General features: G+C 38.2%; 1 protein-coding gene across 2 annotated transcripts in view; it reads right to left on the bottom strand.

The window, feature by feature from the left end:
- Positions 1–3,824: 3,824 nt before the first annotated feature.
- LOC117336069 (E3 ubiquitin-protein ligase RFWD3-like) overlaps positions 3,825–17,821 on the bottom strand; it is a 39,469-nt gene continuing 25,472 nt past the window's right edge. For both annotated transcript variants that reach the window (XM_033896432.1, XM_033896433.1), the window contains exons 13-15: positions 7,643–7,734; positions 6,825–7,004; positions 3,825–5,585 (exon numbers count right to left, since the gene is read on the bottom strand). In XM_033896432.1, the coding sequence (XP_033752323.1) occupies positions 5,436–5,585; positions 6,825–7,004; positions 7,643–7,734 (422 nt within the window). In that variant the 3' untranslated portion in view covers positions 3,825–5,435. The remainder of the gene's footprint in view (positions 5,586–6,824; positions 7,005–7,642; positions 7,735–17,821) is intronic.

The following is a 17,821-nucleotide window of genomic DNA, read 5'->3' as shown; positions in this document are numbered from 1 at the left end:
ACACAAAACATACCTATCCATAACACACGCTGTAACACAAATACATTTTACCTATCAATATTCACAATACTGTACCAAATACACAAATCCATTCACACCTATCACAGACTTTTGTGTCTTGCAGATTGGCATAAAGTAACATTAGAGGCATGGACCTCAGGGAATGGCATAGCATAATATTTGAGGTTTGGACTGTAGAGAATGGTAGTATAAAGTAATGTTTAGGTTTGGACTGAGAGAACGACATCAAGTATAATGTTAAGGTTTGGACTGAGAGAATGGTATTAAGTAATGTTTAGGTTTGGACTGAGAGAATGGTATAAAGTAATGTTTAAGTTTGGACTGTAGATAATGGTATTAAGTAATGTTTAAGTTTGGACTGTAGAGAATGGTATTAAGTAATGTTTAAGTTTGGACTGAGAGAATGGTATAAAGTAATGTTTAGGTTTGGACTGTAGATAATGGTATAAAGTAATGTTTAGGTTTGGACTCGGATAATGGTATAAAGTAATGTTTAGGTTTGGACTGTAGATAATGGTATTAAGTAATGTTTAGGTTTGGACTCGGATAATGGTATAAAGTAATGTTTAGGTTTGGACTGAGAGAATGGTATAAAGTAATGTTTAAGTTTGGACTGTAGATAATGGTATAAAGTAATGTTTAGGTTTGGACTGTAGATAATGGTATAAAGTAAGGTTTAGGTTTGGACTGTAGATAATGGTATAAAGTAATGTTTAGGTTTGGACTCGGATAATGGTATAAAGTAAGGTTTAGGTTTGGACTGTAGATAATGGTATAAAGTAAGGTTTAGGTTTGGACTGTAGATAATGGTATTAAGTAATGTTTAGGTTTGGACTGTAGATAATGGTATAAAGTAATGTTTAGGTTTGGACTGAGAGAATGGTATAAAGTAATGTTTAAGTTTGGACTGTAGATAATGGTATAAAGTAATGTTTAGGTTTGGACTGTAGATAATGGTATAAAGTAATGTTTAGGTTTGGACTGTAGATAATGGTATTAAGTAATGTTTAGGTTTGGACTGTAGATAATGGTATAAAGTAATGTTTAGGTTTGGACTGTAGATAATGGTATAAAGTAATGTTTAGGTTTGGACTGAGAGAATGGTATAAAGTAATGTTTAAGTTTGGACTGTAGATAATGGTATAAAGTAATGTTTAGGTTTGGACTGTAGATAATGGTATAAAGTAATGTTTAGGTTTGGACTGTAGATAATGGTATAAAGTAAGGTTTAGGTTTGGACTGTAGATAATGGTATTAAGTAATGTTTAGGTTTGGACTGTAGATAATGGTATAAAGTAATGTTTAGGTTTGGACTGAGAGAATGGTATAAAGTAATGTTTAAGTTTGGACTGTAGATAATGGTATAAAGTAATGTTTAGGTTTGGACTGTAGATAATGGTATAAAGTAATGTTTAGGTTTGGACTGTAGATAATGGTATAAAGTAATGTTTAGGTTTGGACTGTAGATAATGGTATAAAGTAATGTTTAGGTTTGGACTGTAGATAATGGTATAAAGTAATGTTTAGGTTTGGACTGTAGATAATGGTATAAAGTAATGTTTAGGTTTGGACTCGGATAATGGTATAAAGTAATGTTTAGGTTTGGACTGTAGATAATGGTATAAAGTAATGTTTAGGTTTGGACTCGGATAATGGTATAAAGTAATGTTTAGGTTTGGACTGAGAGAATGGTATAAAGTAATGTTTAGGTTTGGACTGTAGATAATGGTATAAAGTAATGTTTAAGTTTGGACTGAGAGAATGGTATAAAGTAATGTTTAAGTTTGGACTGTAGATAATGGTATAAAGTAATGTTTAGGTTTGGACTGTAGATAATGGTATAAAGTAAGGTTTAGGTTTGGACTGTAGATAATGGTATAAAGTAATGTTTAGGTTTGGACTCGGATAATGGTATAAAGTAAGGTTTAGGTTTGGACTGTAGATAATGGTATAAAGTAATGTTTAGGTTTGGACTGAGAGAATGGTATAAAGTAATGTTTAGGTTTGGACTGTAGATAATGGTATAAAGTAATGTTTAGGTTTGGACTGTAGATAATGGTATAAAGTAATGTTTAGGTTTGGACTGAGAGAATGGTATAAAGTAATGTTTAAGTTTGGACTGTAGATAATGGTATGAAGTAATGTTTAGGTTTGGACTGAGAGAATGGTATAAAGTAAGGTTTAGGTTTGGACTGTAGATAATGGTATGAAGTAATGTTTAGGTTTGGACTGAGAGAATGGTATAAAGTAAGGTTTAGGTTTGGACTGTAGATAATGGTATAAAGTAATGTTTAGGTTTGGACTGTAGATAATGGTATAAAGTAAGGTTTAGGTTTGGACTGTAGATAATGGTATGAAGTAATGTTTAGGTTTGGACTGTAGATAATGGTATAAAGTAATGTTTAGGTTTGGACTGTAGATAATGGTATAAAGTAATGTTTAAGTTTGGACTGAGAGAATGGTATAAAGTAATGTTTAAGTTTGGACTGTAGATAATGGTATAAAGTAATGTTTAGGTTTGGACTGAGAGAATGGTATGAAGTAATGTTTAGGTTTGGACTGTAGATAATGGTATAAAGTAAGGTTTAGGTTTGGACTGTAGATAATGGTATAAAGTAATGTTTAGGTTTGGACTCGGATAATGGTATAAAGTAAGGTTTAGGTTTGGACTGTAGATAATGGTATAAAGTAATGTTTAGGTTTGGACTGAGAGAATGGTATAAAGTAATGTTTAGGTTTGGACTGTAGATAATGGTATAAAGTAATGTTTAGGTTTGGACTGTAGATAATGGTATAAAGTAATGTTTAGGTTTGGACTGAGAGAATGGTATAAAGTAATGTTTAAGTTTGGACTGTAGATAATGGTATAAAGTAATGTTTAGGTTTGGACTCGGATAATGGTATAAAGTAATGTTTAGGTTTGGACTGTAGATAATGGTATAAAGTAATGTTTAGGTTTGGACTTTAGAGAATGGTATTAAGTAATGTTTAGGTTTGGACTGTAGAGAATGGTATAAAGTAATGTTTAGGTTTTGACTGAGAGAATGGTATAAAGTAATGTTTAGGTTTGGACTGTAGATAATGGTATAAAGTAATGTTTAGGTTTGGACTCGGATAATGGTATAAAGTAAGGTTTAGGTTTGGACTGTAGATAATGGTATAAAGTAAGGTTTAGGTTTGGACTGTAGATAATGGTATAAAGTAATGTTTAGGTTTGGACTCGGATAATGGTATAAAGTAATGTTTAGGTTTGGACTGTAGATAATGGTATAAAGTAATGTTTAGGTTTGGACTGAGAGAATGGTATAAAGTAATGTTTAAGTTTGGACTGTAGATAATGGTATAAAGTAATGTTTAGGTTTGGACTGAGAGAATGGTATAAAGTAATGTTTAGGTTTGGACTGTAGATAATGGTATAAAGTAAGGTTTAGGTTTTGACTCAGAGAATGGTATAAAGTAATGTTTAAGTTTGGACTGTAGATAATGGTATTAAGTAATGTTTAGGTTTGGACTGAGAGAATGGTATAAAGTAATGTTTAGGTTTGGACTGTAGATAATGGTATGAAGTAATGTTTAGGTTTGGACTGTAGATAATGGTATAAAGTAATGTTAAGGTTTGGACTGAGAGAATGGTATAAAGTAATGTTTAAGTTTGGACTGTAGATAATGGTATAATGTAATGTTTAGGTTTGGACTGTAGATAATGGTATAAAGTAATGTTTAGGTTTGGACTGTAGATAATGGTATAAAGTAATGTTTAGGTTTGGACTCGGATAATGGTATAAAGTAATGTTTAGGTTTGGACTGTAGATAATGGTATAAAGTAATGTTTAGGTTTGGACTGTAGATAATGATATAAAGTAATGTTTAGGTTTGGACTGTAGATAATGGTATAAAGTAATGTTTTAGGCTTACACTTCAGAGAATGACATAAATTATAATGTTTTAGGTTTTGCCTGCAGAGAATAGCATAAAGTATAATGTTTTAGGTTTGGACTGCAGAGAAAGGCATAACGTAACATTTTAGGTTAGGACTTCAGTGAATGGCATAAAGTATAATATTTTAGGTTTGGACTAAGGGAGACAAGATTTCTTCATTTAAAACCACTTAAATATGGACAACTGTTCTGCAGACATACATCACTTAATAATGTTACAATCCATACATATATTTGTTAACATTATGGATATTTAAAAAATCATCACATGATAGTATTAAAGAGTTAAGAGTAAAAACGTTCACGTCATGTTTGAACACAGTTTGGTAGTAGTAGTGGTACCTAGAGGTAGTTGAAATCATTTAGAACTTAAATCAGGAAGTACACTCTGTATATTAAGGATCTAAAATGAGCTTCTGTTCTATACATGACATTTCTCGAAACATTATACCAGTACATATTTTCTATGACCAGCGACAATCGTCAAGTCTTCTACATTATCTACTACTGAAATGTTCATGTGTACTTACTTTCGTCGTTTGAAGCTTTCAAATTATCACATAGGTACAAACTTTGATGGTTAGCCCATGTATAGAGGATATAAATAATAGCAACAATATTCTTTGTATCGATATTTATGGTTCCATAGCAACCATGAAAGAAATGAAATTTATACACAACAACTATATCCTTTTCAATTTGATATTGAAGACAGAGGCGGCACATTTGTTGTCATTAATATGACTTATGTATCATTGCTGAGCCTGACATCATCTTCACAGGAACTTGGCACAACTTTCCAACTCCATATATGTGTAGTATACTTATAATACACTCATTCGTACCATGGGAATATGCCAAATCCCTGTGTTCATGTGTATTGTCTTCAACATGACCTCCCAACACTGTAAGTCAATGATTTCATATCTACTCTCTTTCTTTTGACATATCAATTGACTAATGTGTTATACATGTTATGAACAAAACAGAACAGAACAGCAGTGATAAAGTGATTTAAGATACAGGGATCAGCGTTCCTCTCTACTATTTGTAGAAACCTGAAAATCCTCTCCTTTATAAAACTTCTAGAGTCGAGCAGCAAATGAAAATAAATGTCTAGCTTAAATCTGCACATTCAACATACACAAAGACTCCTTGTGAGTATGTGTAAATTTTCACATATCTGCGACAGGTTAGCTCACACAGGTCAAAATCTGCATGCTCAGTCTCTAAGTAACACAAGAGCTACGGATGGCCAACATGTAATGTATGGAGCTATTTCACATTCCTTCCAGGAATTCTTCACAATTCTTTCAGTGTAAGAACTCATTTCACATATTAGTACTCATGGATTTCTTGGATTTCTTTCAGTGTGTGAACTCATTTCACATACAAATGACTTGAAGTCCACATTTCCAAACAACCTCTTCAGTGCACATGCCTAATCCCCCTGCCAACCAGGGTTTTATTGAGATTTCATGACCACTTATGGATCTTGACCTGTTTTTCAGTGAGAGCCGCAACATAATCATGTTGGTTACTGCGTACAGCACAAATATCCACCACTACCCCACCAGTGTGAAGTCTCTGGCTCATCTGACTGGTCCCACAATCCCACACATGCATCTGTGGGTAAAGTAATATACAGATATAAGATTTTTTACCTTGTAATATACATGAACTCAATTATTGACCTTGTAAAATACAATACTCTACAGGCAGATATTTTGTAAAAGCTTACCTTGTAAAATCATACACAATTGTTTACCTTGTAAAATACCATAATATAAAGGTAGATATTTTGTAAAAGTTCACCTTGTAAAATCATAGAGTATACGATGGTAAAGTATAATATTATACAGAAATATTGAACACCTTCCTTCAATATAATCAAGGGCCTAGATCGCCGGACCCCGGATCGCCGGACTCATGTCTGTGACGTCACAGAAGGTTCGGTCTACCTTAAACACCTTCCTTCAGTCCCCTAAACTCATCACATTAAAGAACTGGTATTGGATTGGAGAAGGTTTCTCCTATGGACATATAAGAGCCAACAGTTGTCCCTTGTGTGGAGATAGACATTAGATTAATCACCACAGGCAAATTCTTCTCCTGGGCACACTAAAGGAGGGATGGTGACTCCAGGTTGGGGGAGAGGGATAGGAGTCAGCTATTGACCTCAGGGTGGAAGAGAGGTATGAGTTACTTACTGGAGAAGAGACGTCCTCTCCGGCATACACATGGAGTCAGCTTATGTAACCATGGTGGGGGAGAGGGATGAGGTAACTTACTGAAGGAGAGGCCTCCTCCCCAGCACACACAGGAAGTCAGCTACTGTCCTTGGGGTGGGGGAGAGGGATGAGGTAACTTACTGAAGGAGAGGCCTCCTCCCCAGCACACACAGGAAGTCAGCTACTGTCCTTGGGGTGGGGGAGAGGGATGAGGTAACTTACTGAAGGAGAGGCCTCCTCCCCAGCACACACAGGAAGTCAGCTACTGTCCTTGGGGTGGGGGAGAGGGATGAGGTAACTTACTGAAGGAGAGGCCTCCCCAGCGCACACAGGAAGTCAGCTACTGTCCTTGGGGGTGGGGGAGAGGGATGGGGTTAGCTACTGGAGAAGAGGCCTCCCCAGTGCACACAGGAAGTCAGCTATTGTCCTCGGGATGGGGGAGAGGGATGAGGTAACTCATTGAAGAGAGACCTCTCCAGTGCACACACAGAGTCAGCTATTGACCCCGGGATGGGGAGGGGGATGGGGAGAGGGATCGGGTAACTTATTGGAGAAGATGTTTCTCCCCCTCCCAAGCGCACACATAGGGTCGACTATTGTCCCTGGGATGGGGTTTAGGGATGGGATTACTTACTGCAGAAGAGGCCTCCTCCCCGGCACATACAAGAAGTCGGCTATTGTCCCCGGGGTGGGGGAGTAGGAGGGAGTTGGATAGCATGGCCTGAGTCCGTCCTCCATGGAATGTTTGGATTATGTTACAGGTACACACCGAGTCAGTGCTGGAGTTGAGAGTGGTTGATGACATCTCACACATCTGTAAACAAAATAATCATCATGTTCCAGCCTTAGTAAGAAAATATCCCAGTCTTCAGATTAGATATCTTTTATTTTTAGATATGTTACAGTGTACTGTCTTAAAAACAACATATTCTCCATAACCACATGTTAAAAAACTGCTTTAGTCGTATTTTCGGTGATGAATATTTAAAAGAGTACCGTGTATATAATTTTCAGATCTGTAGTACTTTTAACACATTATCAGAGTGATGTCCCTGATTGACATAAATTTAAGACAATAGATTTCCCAATACAATATTTACTTTTGATTCTTTTTTATTTAAAATATTCTCATAAAATACAGTCATAATAGTCAACATCCTGTGACACTTATAATGTTAAACAAAACAAAGTCAGAAACAATTCGCTCACAGTAAGGAGCTGTGAATAAATTCCTTCACAGATGGAACAGAAACAGTAGCTTCAATACCAGGGTTGTAAGGATGAGAGTGTGGACATCATCTCTTACAATACAATAATCTCTCTATAGAATACTAAAGCTTTCAAATCAATCAAATGTAGGCATTTCCTTATAGGTTATCATCTTATATCTGAAATAATACGGGATTTTAACAAAGCTTTTTTTTTTATATTATACCTGTTTTGTATACATACCTGATGTCGAGTGGTTGGGTACTTAGAATTAGGTTTGAAACTTGCGAGCAGGTTTCTGGTGGTTGGCTCAAAACACAGACTTGACAAGGTCCCTACAACAACAATCACAGCATACAGACAAGATCCCTACAACAATCACAACATACAGACAAGGTCCCTACAACAATCACAACATACAGACTAGACAAGGTCCCTACAACAATCACAACAAACAGACAGGGTCTCTACAACAATCACAACATACAGACAAGGTCCCTACAACAATCACAACATACAGACAAGGTCCCTACAACAATCACAACATACAGACAAGGTCCCTACAACAATCACAACATACAGACAAGGTCCCTACAACAATAACAACATACAGACAAGGTCCCTACAACAATCACAACATACAGACTAGGTCTCTACAACAATCACAACATACAGACAAGGTCCCTACAACAATAACAACATACAGACAAGGTCCCTACAACAATCACAACATACAGACAAGGTCCCTACAACAATAACAACATACAGACTAGACAAGGTCCCTACAACAATCACAACATACAGACAAGGTCCCTACAACAATCACAACATACAGACTAGGCCCCTACAACAATAACAACATACAGACAAGGTCCCTACAACAATCACAACATACAGACAAGGTCTCTACAACAATCACAACATACAGACTAGGCCCCTACAACAATAACAACATACAGACAAGGTCCCTACAACAATCACAACATACAGACAAGGTCCCTACAACAATCTCAACATACAGACAAGGTCCCTACAACAATCACAACATACAGACGAGGTCCCTACAACAATCACAACATACAGACAAGGTCCCTACAACAATCACAACATACAGACTAGGTCCCTACAACAATCACAACAGACTAGACAAGGTCCCTACAACAATCACAACATACAGACAAGGTCTCTACAACAATCACAACATACAGACTAGACAAGGTCCCTACAACAATTACAACATACAGACAAGGTCACTACAACAATCACAACATACAGACAAGGTCTCTACAACAATCACAACATACAGACAAGGTCCCTACAACAATCACAACATACAGACAAGGTCCTTACAACAATCACAACATACAGACAAGGTCCCTACAACAATCACAACATACAGACAAGGTCCCTACAACAATCACAACATACAGACAAGATCCCTACAACAATCACAACATACAGACTAGACAAGGTCCCTACAACAATCACAACATACAGACAAGGTCCCTATAACAATCACAACATACAGACAGGGTCCCTACAACAATCACAACATACAGACAAGGTCCTTACAACAATCACAACATACAGACAAGATCCCTACAACAACCTCAATATACAGACAAGGTCCCTATAACAATCACAACATACAGACAAGGTCCCTACAACAATCACAACATACAGACAAGGTCCCTACAACAATCACAACATACAGACAAGGTCCCTACAACAATCACAACATACAGACAAGGTCCCTACAACAATCACAATATACAGACAAGATCCCTACAACAACCTCAATATACAGACTAGGTCTCTACAACAACCATAACATACAGACAAGGTCCCTAAAACAATCACAACATACAGACAAGGTCCCTACAACAATCACAACATACAGACAAGGTCCCTACAACAATAACAACATACAGACAAGGTCCCTACAACAATAACAACATACAGACAAGGTCCCTACAACAATAACAACATACAGACAAGGTCCTCTACAACAATCACAACATACAGACAAGGTCACTACAACAATCACAACATACAGACAAGGTCCCTACAACAATCACAACATACAGACAAGGTCCCTACAACAATCACAACATACAGACAAGGTCCCTACAACAATTACAACATACAGACTAAGGTCCCTACAACAATCACAACATACAGACTAGGTCCCTACAACAATCACAACATACAGACAAGGTCCCTACAACAATCACAACATACAGACAAGGTCCCTACAACAATAACAACATACAGACAAGGTCTCTACAACAATCACAACATACAGACAAGGTCCCTACAACAATCACAACATACAGACTAGGTCCCTACAACAATAACATACAGACAAGGTCCCTACAACAATCACAACATACAGACAAGGTCCCTACAACAATCACAACATACAGACAAGGTCTCTACAACAATCACAACATACAGACAAGGTCTCTACAACAATCACAACATACAGACAAGGTCCCTACAACAATCACAACATACAGACTAGACAAGGTCCCTACAACAATCACAACATACAGACAAGGTCCCTACAACAATCACAACATACAGACAAGGTCCCTAAAACAATCACAACATACAGACAAGGTCCCTACAACAATCACAACATACAGACTAGGTCCCTACAACAATCACAACATACAGACTAGACAAGGTCCCTACAACAATAACATACAGACAAGGTCCCTACAACAATCACAACATACAGACTAGGTCCCTACAACAATCACAACATACAGACAAGGTCCCTACAACAATCACAACATACAGACTAGACAAGGTCTCTACAACAATAACAACATACAGACAAGGTCTCTACAACAATCACAACATACAGACAAGGTCTCTACAACAATAACAACATACAGACAAGGTCTCTACAACAATCACAAACATACAGACAAGGTCCCTACAACAATCACAACATACAGACAAGGTCTCTACAACAATCACAACATACAGACAAGGTCCCACAACAATCACAACATACAGACTAGACAAGGTCTCTACAACAATCACAACATACAGACAAGGTCCCCACAACAATCACAACATACAGACTAGACTAGGTCACTACAACAATCACAACATACAGACTAGACAAGGTACCTACAACAATAACAACATACAGACAAGGTCCTTACAACAATCACAACATACAGACAAGGTCTCTACAACAATCACAACATACAGACAAGGTCCCTACAACAATCACAACATACAGACAAGGTCTCTACAACAATAACAACATACAGACAAGGTCTCTACAACAATCACAACATACAGACAAGGTCTCTACAACAATAACAACATACAGACAAGGTCTCTACAACAATCACAACATACAGACAAGGTCACTACAACAATCACAACATACAGACAAGGTCCCTACAACAATCACAACATACAGACTAGACAAGGTCTCTACAACAATCACAACATACAGACTAGACTAGGTCACTACAACAATCACAACATACAGACAAGGTCCCTACAACAATCACAACATACAGACTAGACTAGGTCACTACAACAATCACAACATACAGACAAGGTCTCTACAACAATCACAACATACAGAGTAGACAAGGTCCCTACAACAATCACAACATACAGACAAGGTCACTACAACAATCACAACATACAGACAAGGTCACTATAACAATCACAACATACAGACAAGGTCCCTACAACAATAACAACATACAAACAAGGTCCCTACAACAATCATAACATACAGACAAGGTCCCTACAACAATCACAACATACAGACTAGACAAGGTCTCTACAACAATCACAACATACAGACAGGTCCCTACAACAATCACAACATACAGATAGGTCCCTACAAAAAATCACAACATACAGACAAGGTCCTACAACCATCACAACATACAGACAAGGCCCACTAAACAATCAAACATACAGAAAACAAGGCCCCTACAAAAAATAACAACAGAAAAAAGGTCCCTACAACAATCAAAACATACAGACAAGGTCCCTACAACAATCACAACATACAACTAACAAGGTCCTACAAAAATCAAACATACAGACAGGTCCTCCCACAATCACAACATACAGACTAGGTCCCTACAAACAATCACAACATACAAAACAAGGTCCCTAAAACCCATCACAACATACATAGACAAGGTCCTACAACAATAACAACAACAACAAGGTCCCTAAAACAATCAAACTACACAAGGTTCAAAACAAACAACATACAGACAAGGTCTCTACAACAATCCACAACATACAGACAAGGTCTCTACAACAATAACAACATACAGACAAGGTCTCTACAACAATCACAACATACAGACAAGGTCCCTACAACAATCACAACATACAGACAAGGTCTCTACAAACAATCACAACATACAGACAAGGTCCCCACAACAATCACAACATACAGGACTAGACAAGGTCTCTACAACAATCACAACATACAGACAAAGGTCCCTACAACAATCACAACATACAGACTAGACTAGGTCACTACAACAATCACAACATACAGACTAGACAAGGTACCTACAACAATAACAACATACAGACAAGGTCCTTACAACAATCACAACATACAGACAAGGTCTCTACAACAATCACAACATACAGACAAGGTCCCTACAACAATCACAACATACAGACAAGGTCCCTACAACAATCACACTATACAGACTAGACAGGTCTCTACAACAATAACAACATACAGACAAGGTCTCTACAACAATCACAACATACAGACAAGGTCTCTACAACAATAACAACATACAGACAAGGTCTCTACAACAATCACAACATACAGACAAGGTCACTACAACAATCACAACATACAGACAAGGTCCCTACAACAATCACAACATACAGACTAGACAAGGTCTCTACAACAATCACAACATACAGACAAGGTCCCTACAACAATCACAACATACAGACAAGGTCCCTACAACAATCACAACATACAGACAAGGTCCCTACAACAATCACAACATACAGACAAGGTCCCTACAACAATCACAACATACAGACAAGGTCTCTACAACAATCACAACATACAGACAAGGTCCCCACAACAATCACAACATACAGACTAGACAAGGTCTCTACAACAATCACAACATACAGACAAGGTCCCCCACAACAATCACAACATACAGACTAGACTAGGTCACTACAACAATCACAACATACAGACAAGGTCACTACAACAACCACAACATACAGACAAGGTCCCTACAACAATCACAACATACAGACAAGGTCCCTACAACAATCACAACATACAGACTAGGTCCCTACAACAATCACAACATACAGACTAGACAGGGTCCCCACAACAATCACAACATACAGACAAGGTCTCTACAACAATCACAACATACAGACAAGGTCTCCACAACAATCACAACATACAGACAAGATCCCTACAACAATAACATACAGACTAGACTAGGTCTCTACAACAATCACAACATACAGACTAGACTAGGTCTCTACAACAATAACAACATACAGACAAGGTCCCTACAACAATCACAACATACAGACAAGATCCCTACAACAACCACAACATACAGACAAGGTCACTACAACAATAACAACATACAGACAAGGTCCCTACAACAACCACAACATACAGACAAGGTCCCTACAACAATAACAACATACAGACTAGGTCCCTACAACAATCACAACATACAGACTAGGTCCCTACAACAATCACAACATACAGACTAGACTAGGTCACTACAACAATCACAACATACAGACTAGGTCCCTACAACAATCACAACATACAGACTAGACAAGGTCCCTACAACAATCACATCATACAGACAAGGTCCCTACAACAATAACAACATATAGACAAGGTCCCTACAACAATCACAACATACAGACAAGGTCCCTACAACAATAACAACATACAGACAAGGTCCCTACAACAATAACAACATACAGACAAGGTCCCTACAATAACAATCACAACATACAGACAAGGTCCCTACAACAATCACAACATACAGACAAGGTCCCTACAACAACCACAACATACAGACAAGGTCCCTACAACAATTACAACATACAGACAAGGTCTCTACAACAATAACAACATACAGACAAGGTCCCTACAACAATCACAACATACAGACAAGGTCCCTACAACAATCACAACATACAGACAAGGTCAATACAACAATCACAACATACAGACAAGGTCCCTACAACAATCACAACATACAGACAAGGTCTCTACAACAATCACAACATACAGACAAGGTCCCTACAACAATCACAACATACAGACAAGATCCCTACAACAATCACAACATACAGACAAGGTCACTACAACAATCACAACATACAGACAAGGTCTCTACAACAATCACAACATACAGACAAGGTCCCTACAACAATCACAACATACAGACAAGGTCCCTACAACAATCACAACATACAGACAAGGTCCCTACAACAATAACAACATACAGACAAGGTCCCTACAACAATCACAACATACAGACAAGGTCCCTACAACAATAACAACATACAGACAAGGTCCCTACAACAATCACAACATACAGACTAGATCCCTACAACAATCACAACATACAGACTAGGTCCCTACAACAATCACAACATACAGACTAGGTCCCTACAACAACCACAAACATACAGACAAGGTCCCCACAACAATCACAACATACAGACTAGACAAGGTCTCTACAACAATCACAACATACAGACAAGATCCCTACAACAATCACAACATACAGACAAGGTCCCTACAACAATCACAACATACAGACAAGGTCTCTACAACAATAACAACATACAGACAAGGTCCCTACAACAATAACAACATACAGACAAGGTCACTACAACAATAACAACATACAGACAAGGTCCCTACAGCAATCACAACATACAGACAAGGTCCCTACAACAATCACAACATACAGACTAGGTCCCTACAACAATCACAACATACAGACAAGGTCCCCACAACAATCACAACATACAGACTAGACAAGGTCTCTACAACAATCACAACATACAGACAAGGTCCCTACAACAATCACAACATACAGACAAGGTCCCTACAACAATCACAACATACAGACAAGGTCCCTACAACAATCACAACATACAGACAAGGTCCCTACAACAATAACAACATACAGACAAGGTCCTTACAACAATCACAACATACAGACTAGACAAGGTCCCTACAACAATCACAACATACAGACAAGGTCCCTACAACAATCACAACATACAGACAAGGTCCCTACAACAATCACAACATACAGACAAGGTCCCTACAACAATCACAACATACAGACTAGGTCCCTACAACAATCACAACATACAGACAAGGTCACTACAACAATCACAACATACAGACAAGGTCACTACAACAATCGCAACATACAGACAAGGTCCCTACAACAATCACAACATACAGACAAGGTCCCTACAACAATCACAACATACAGACAAGGTCACTACAACAACCACAACATACAGACAAGGTCCCTACAACAATTACAACATACAGACAAGGTCTCTACAACAATAACAACATACAGACAAGGTCCCTACAACAATCACAACATACAGACTAGACAGGGTCCCTACAACAATAACAACATACAGACTAGGTCCCTACAACAATCACAACATACAGACAAGGTCTCTACAACAATCACAACATACAGACAAGGTCACTACAACAATCACAACATACAGACAAGGTCTCTACAACAATAACAACATACAGACAAGGTCCCTACAACAATAACAACATACAGACAAGGTCACTACAACAATAACAACATACAGACAAGGTCACTACAACAATAACAACATACAGACAAGGTCCCTACAGCAATCACAACATACAGACAAGGTCCCTACAACAATCACAACATACAGACTAGGTCCCTACAACAATCACAACATACAGACAAGGTCCCCACAACAATCACAACATACAGACTAGACAAGGTCTCTACAACAATCACAACATACAGACAAGGTCCCTACAACAATCACAACATACAGACAAGGTCCCTACAACAATCACAACATACAGACAAGGTCCCTACAACAATCACAACATACAGACAAGGTCCCTACAACAATAACAACATACAGACAAGGTCCTTACAACAATCACAACATACAGACTAGACAAGGTCCCTACAACAATCACAACATACAGACAAGGTCCCTACAACAATCACAACATACAGACAAGGTCCCTACAACAATCACAACATACAGACAAGGTCCCTACAACAATCACAACATACAGACTAGGTCCCTACAACAATCACAACATACAGACAAGGTCACTACAACAATCACAACATACAGACAAGGTCACTACAACAATCACAACATACAGACAAGGTCCCTACAACAATCACAACATACAGACAAGGTCCCTACAACAATCACAACATACAGACAAGGTCACTACAACAACCACAACATACAGACAAGGTCCCTACAACAATTACAACATACAGACAAGGTCTCTACAACAATAACAACATACAGACAAGGTCCCTACAACAATCACAACATACAGACTAGACAGGGTCCCTACAACAATAACAACATACAGACTAGGTCCCTACAACAATCACAACATACAGACAAGGTCTCTACAAACAATCACAACATACAGACAAGGTCACTACAACAATCACAACATACAGACAAGGTCTCTACAACAATCACAACATACAGACAAGGTCCCTACAACAATAACAACATACAGACAAGGTCACTACAACAATAACAACATACAGACAAGGTCCCTACAGCAATCACAACATACAGACAAGGTCCCTACAACAATCACAACATACAGACTAGGTCCCTACAACAATCACAACATACAGACAAGGTCACTACAACAATCACAACATACAGACTAGGTCCCTACAACAATCACAACATACAGACTAGACAAGGTCCCTACAACAATCACAACATACAGACAAGGTCCCTACAACAATCACAACATACAGACTAGACAAGGTCCCTACAACAATCACAACATACAGACAAGGTCCCTACAACAATCACAACATACAGACAAGGTCCCTACAACAATCACAACATACAGACAAGGTCCCTACAACAATCACAACATACAGACTAGGTCCCTACAACAATCACAACATACAGACTAGGTCACTACAACAATCACAACATACAGACAAGGTCCCTACAACAATCACAACATACAGACAAGGTCCCTACAACAATCACAACATACAGACAAGGTCCCTACAACAATCACAACATACAGACAAGGTCCCTACAACAATCACAACATACAGACTTGGTCCCTACAACAATCACAACATACAGACTAGACAAGGTCTCTACAACAATCACAACATACAGACTAGGTCCCTACAACAATCACAACATACAGACAAGGTCACTACAACAATCACAACATACAGACAAGGTCTCTACAACAATCACAACATACAGACTAGGTCCCTACAACAATCACAACATACAGACTAGGTCCCTACAACAATCACAACATACAGACAAGGTCCCTACAACAATAACAACATACAGACTAGGTCCCTACAACAATCACAACATACAGACTAGGTCCCTACAACAATCATAACATACAGACTAGACTAGGTCACTACAACAATCACAACATACAGACTAGGTCCCTACAACAATCACAACATACAGACTAGGTCCCTACAACAATCACAACATACAGACAAGGTCCCTACAACCATCACAACATACAGACAAGGTCCCTACAACAATCATAACATACAGACTAGACAAGGTCCCTACAACAATCATAACATACAGACAAGGTCTCTACAACAATCACAACATACAGACTAGGTCCCTACAACAATCACAACATACAGACTAGACAAGGTCCCTACAACAATCATAACATACAGACAAGGTCTCTACAACAATCACAACATACAGACTAGGTCCCTACAACAATCACAACATACAGACAAGGTCCCTACAACAATCACAACATACAGACTAGACAAGGTCTCTACAACAATAACAACATACAGACAAGGTCTCTACAACAATCACAACATACAGACAAGGTCTCTACAACAATAACAACATACAGACAAGGTCTCTACAACAATCACAACATACAGACAAGGTCCCTACAACAATCACAACATACAGACAAGGTCTCTACAACAATCACAACATACAGACAAGGTCCCCACAACAATCACAACATACAGACTAGACAAGGTCTCTACAACAATCACAACATACAGACAAGGTCCCCACAACAATCACAACATACAGACTAGACTAGGTCACTACAACAATCACAAC

The sequence above is a fragment of the Pecten maximus genome, chromosome 10 (genome assembly GCF_902652985.1).
Source record: "Pecten maximus chromosome 10, xPecMax1.1, whole genome shotgun sequence".
Classification (NCBI taxonomy): domain Eukaryota; kingdom Metazoa; phylum Mollusca; class Bivalvia; order Pectinida; family Pectinidae; genus Pecten; species Pecten maximus.
This window is presented reverse-complemented; position numbering and strand designations above follow the sequence as displayed.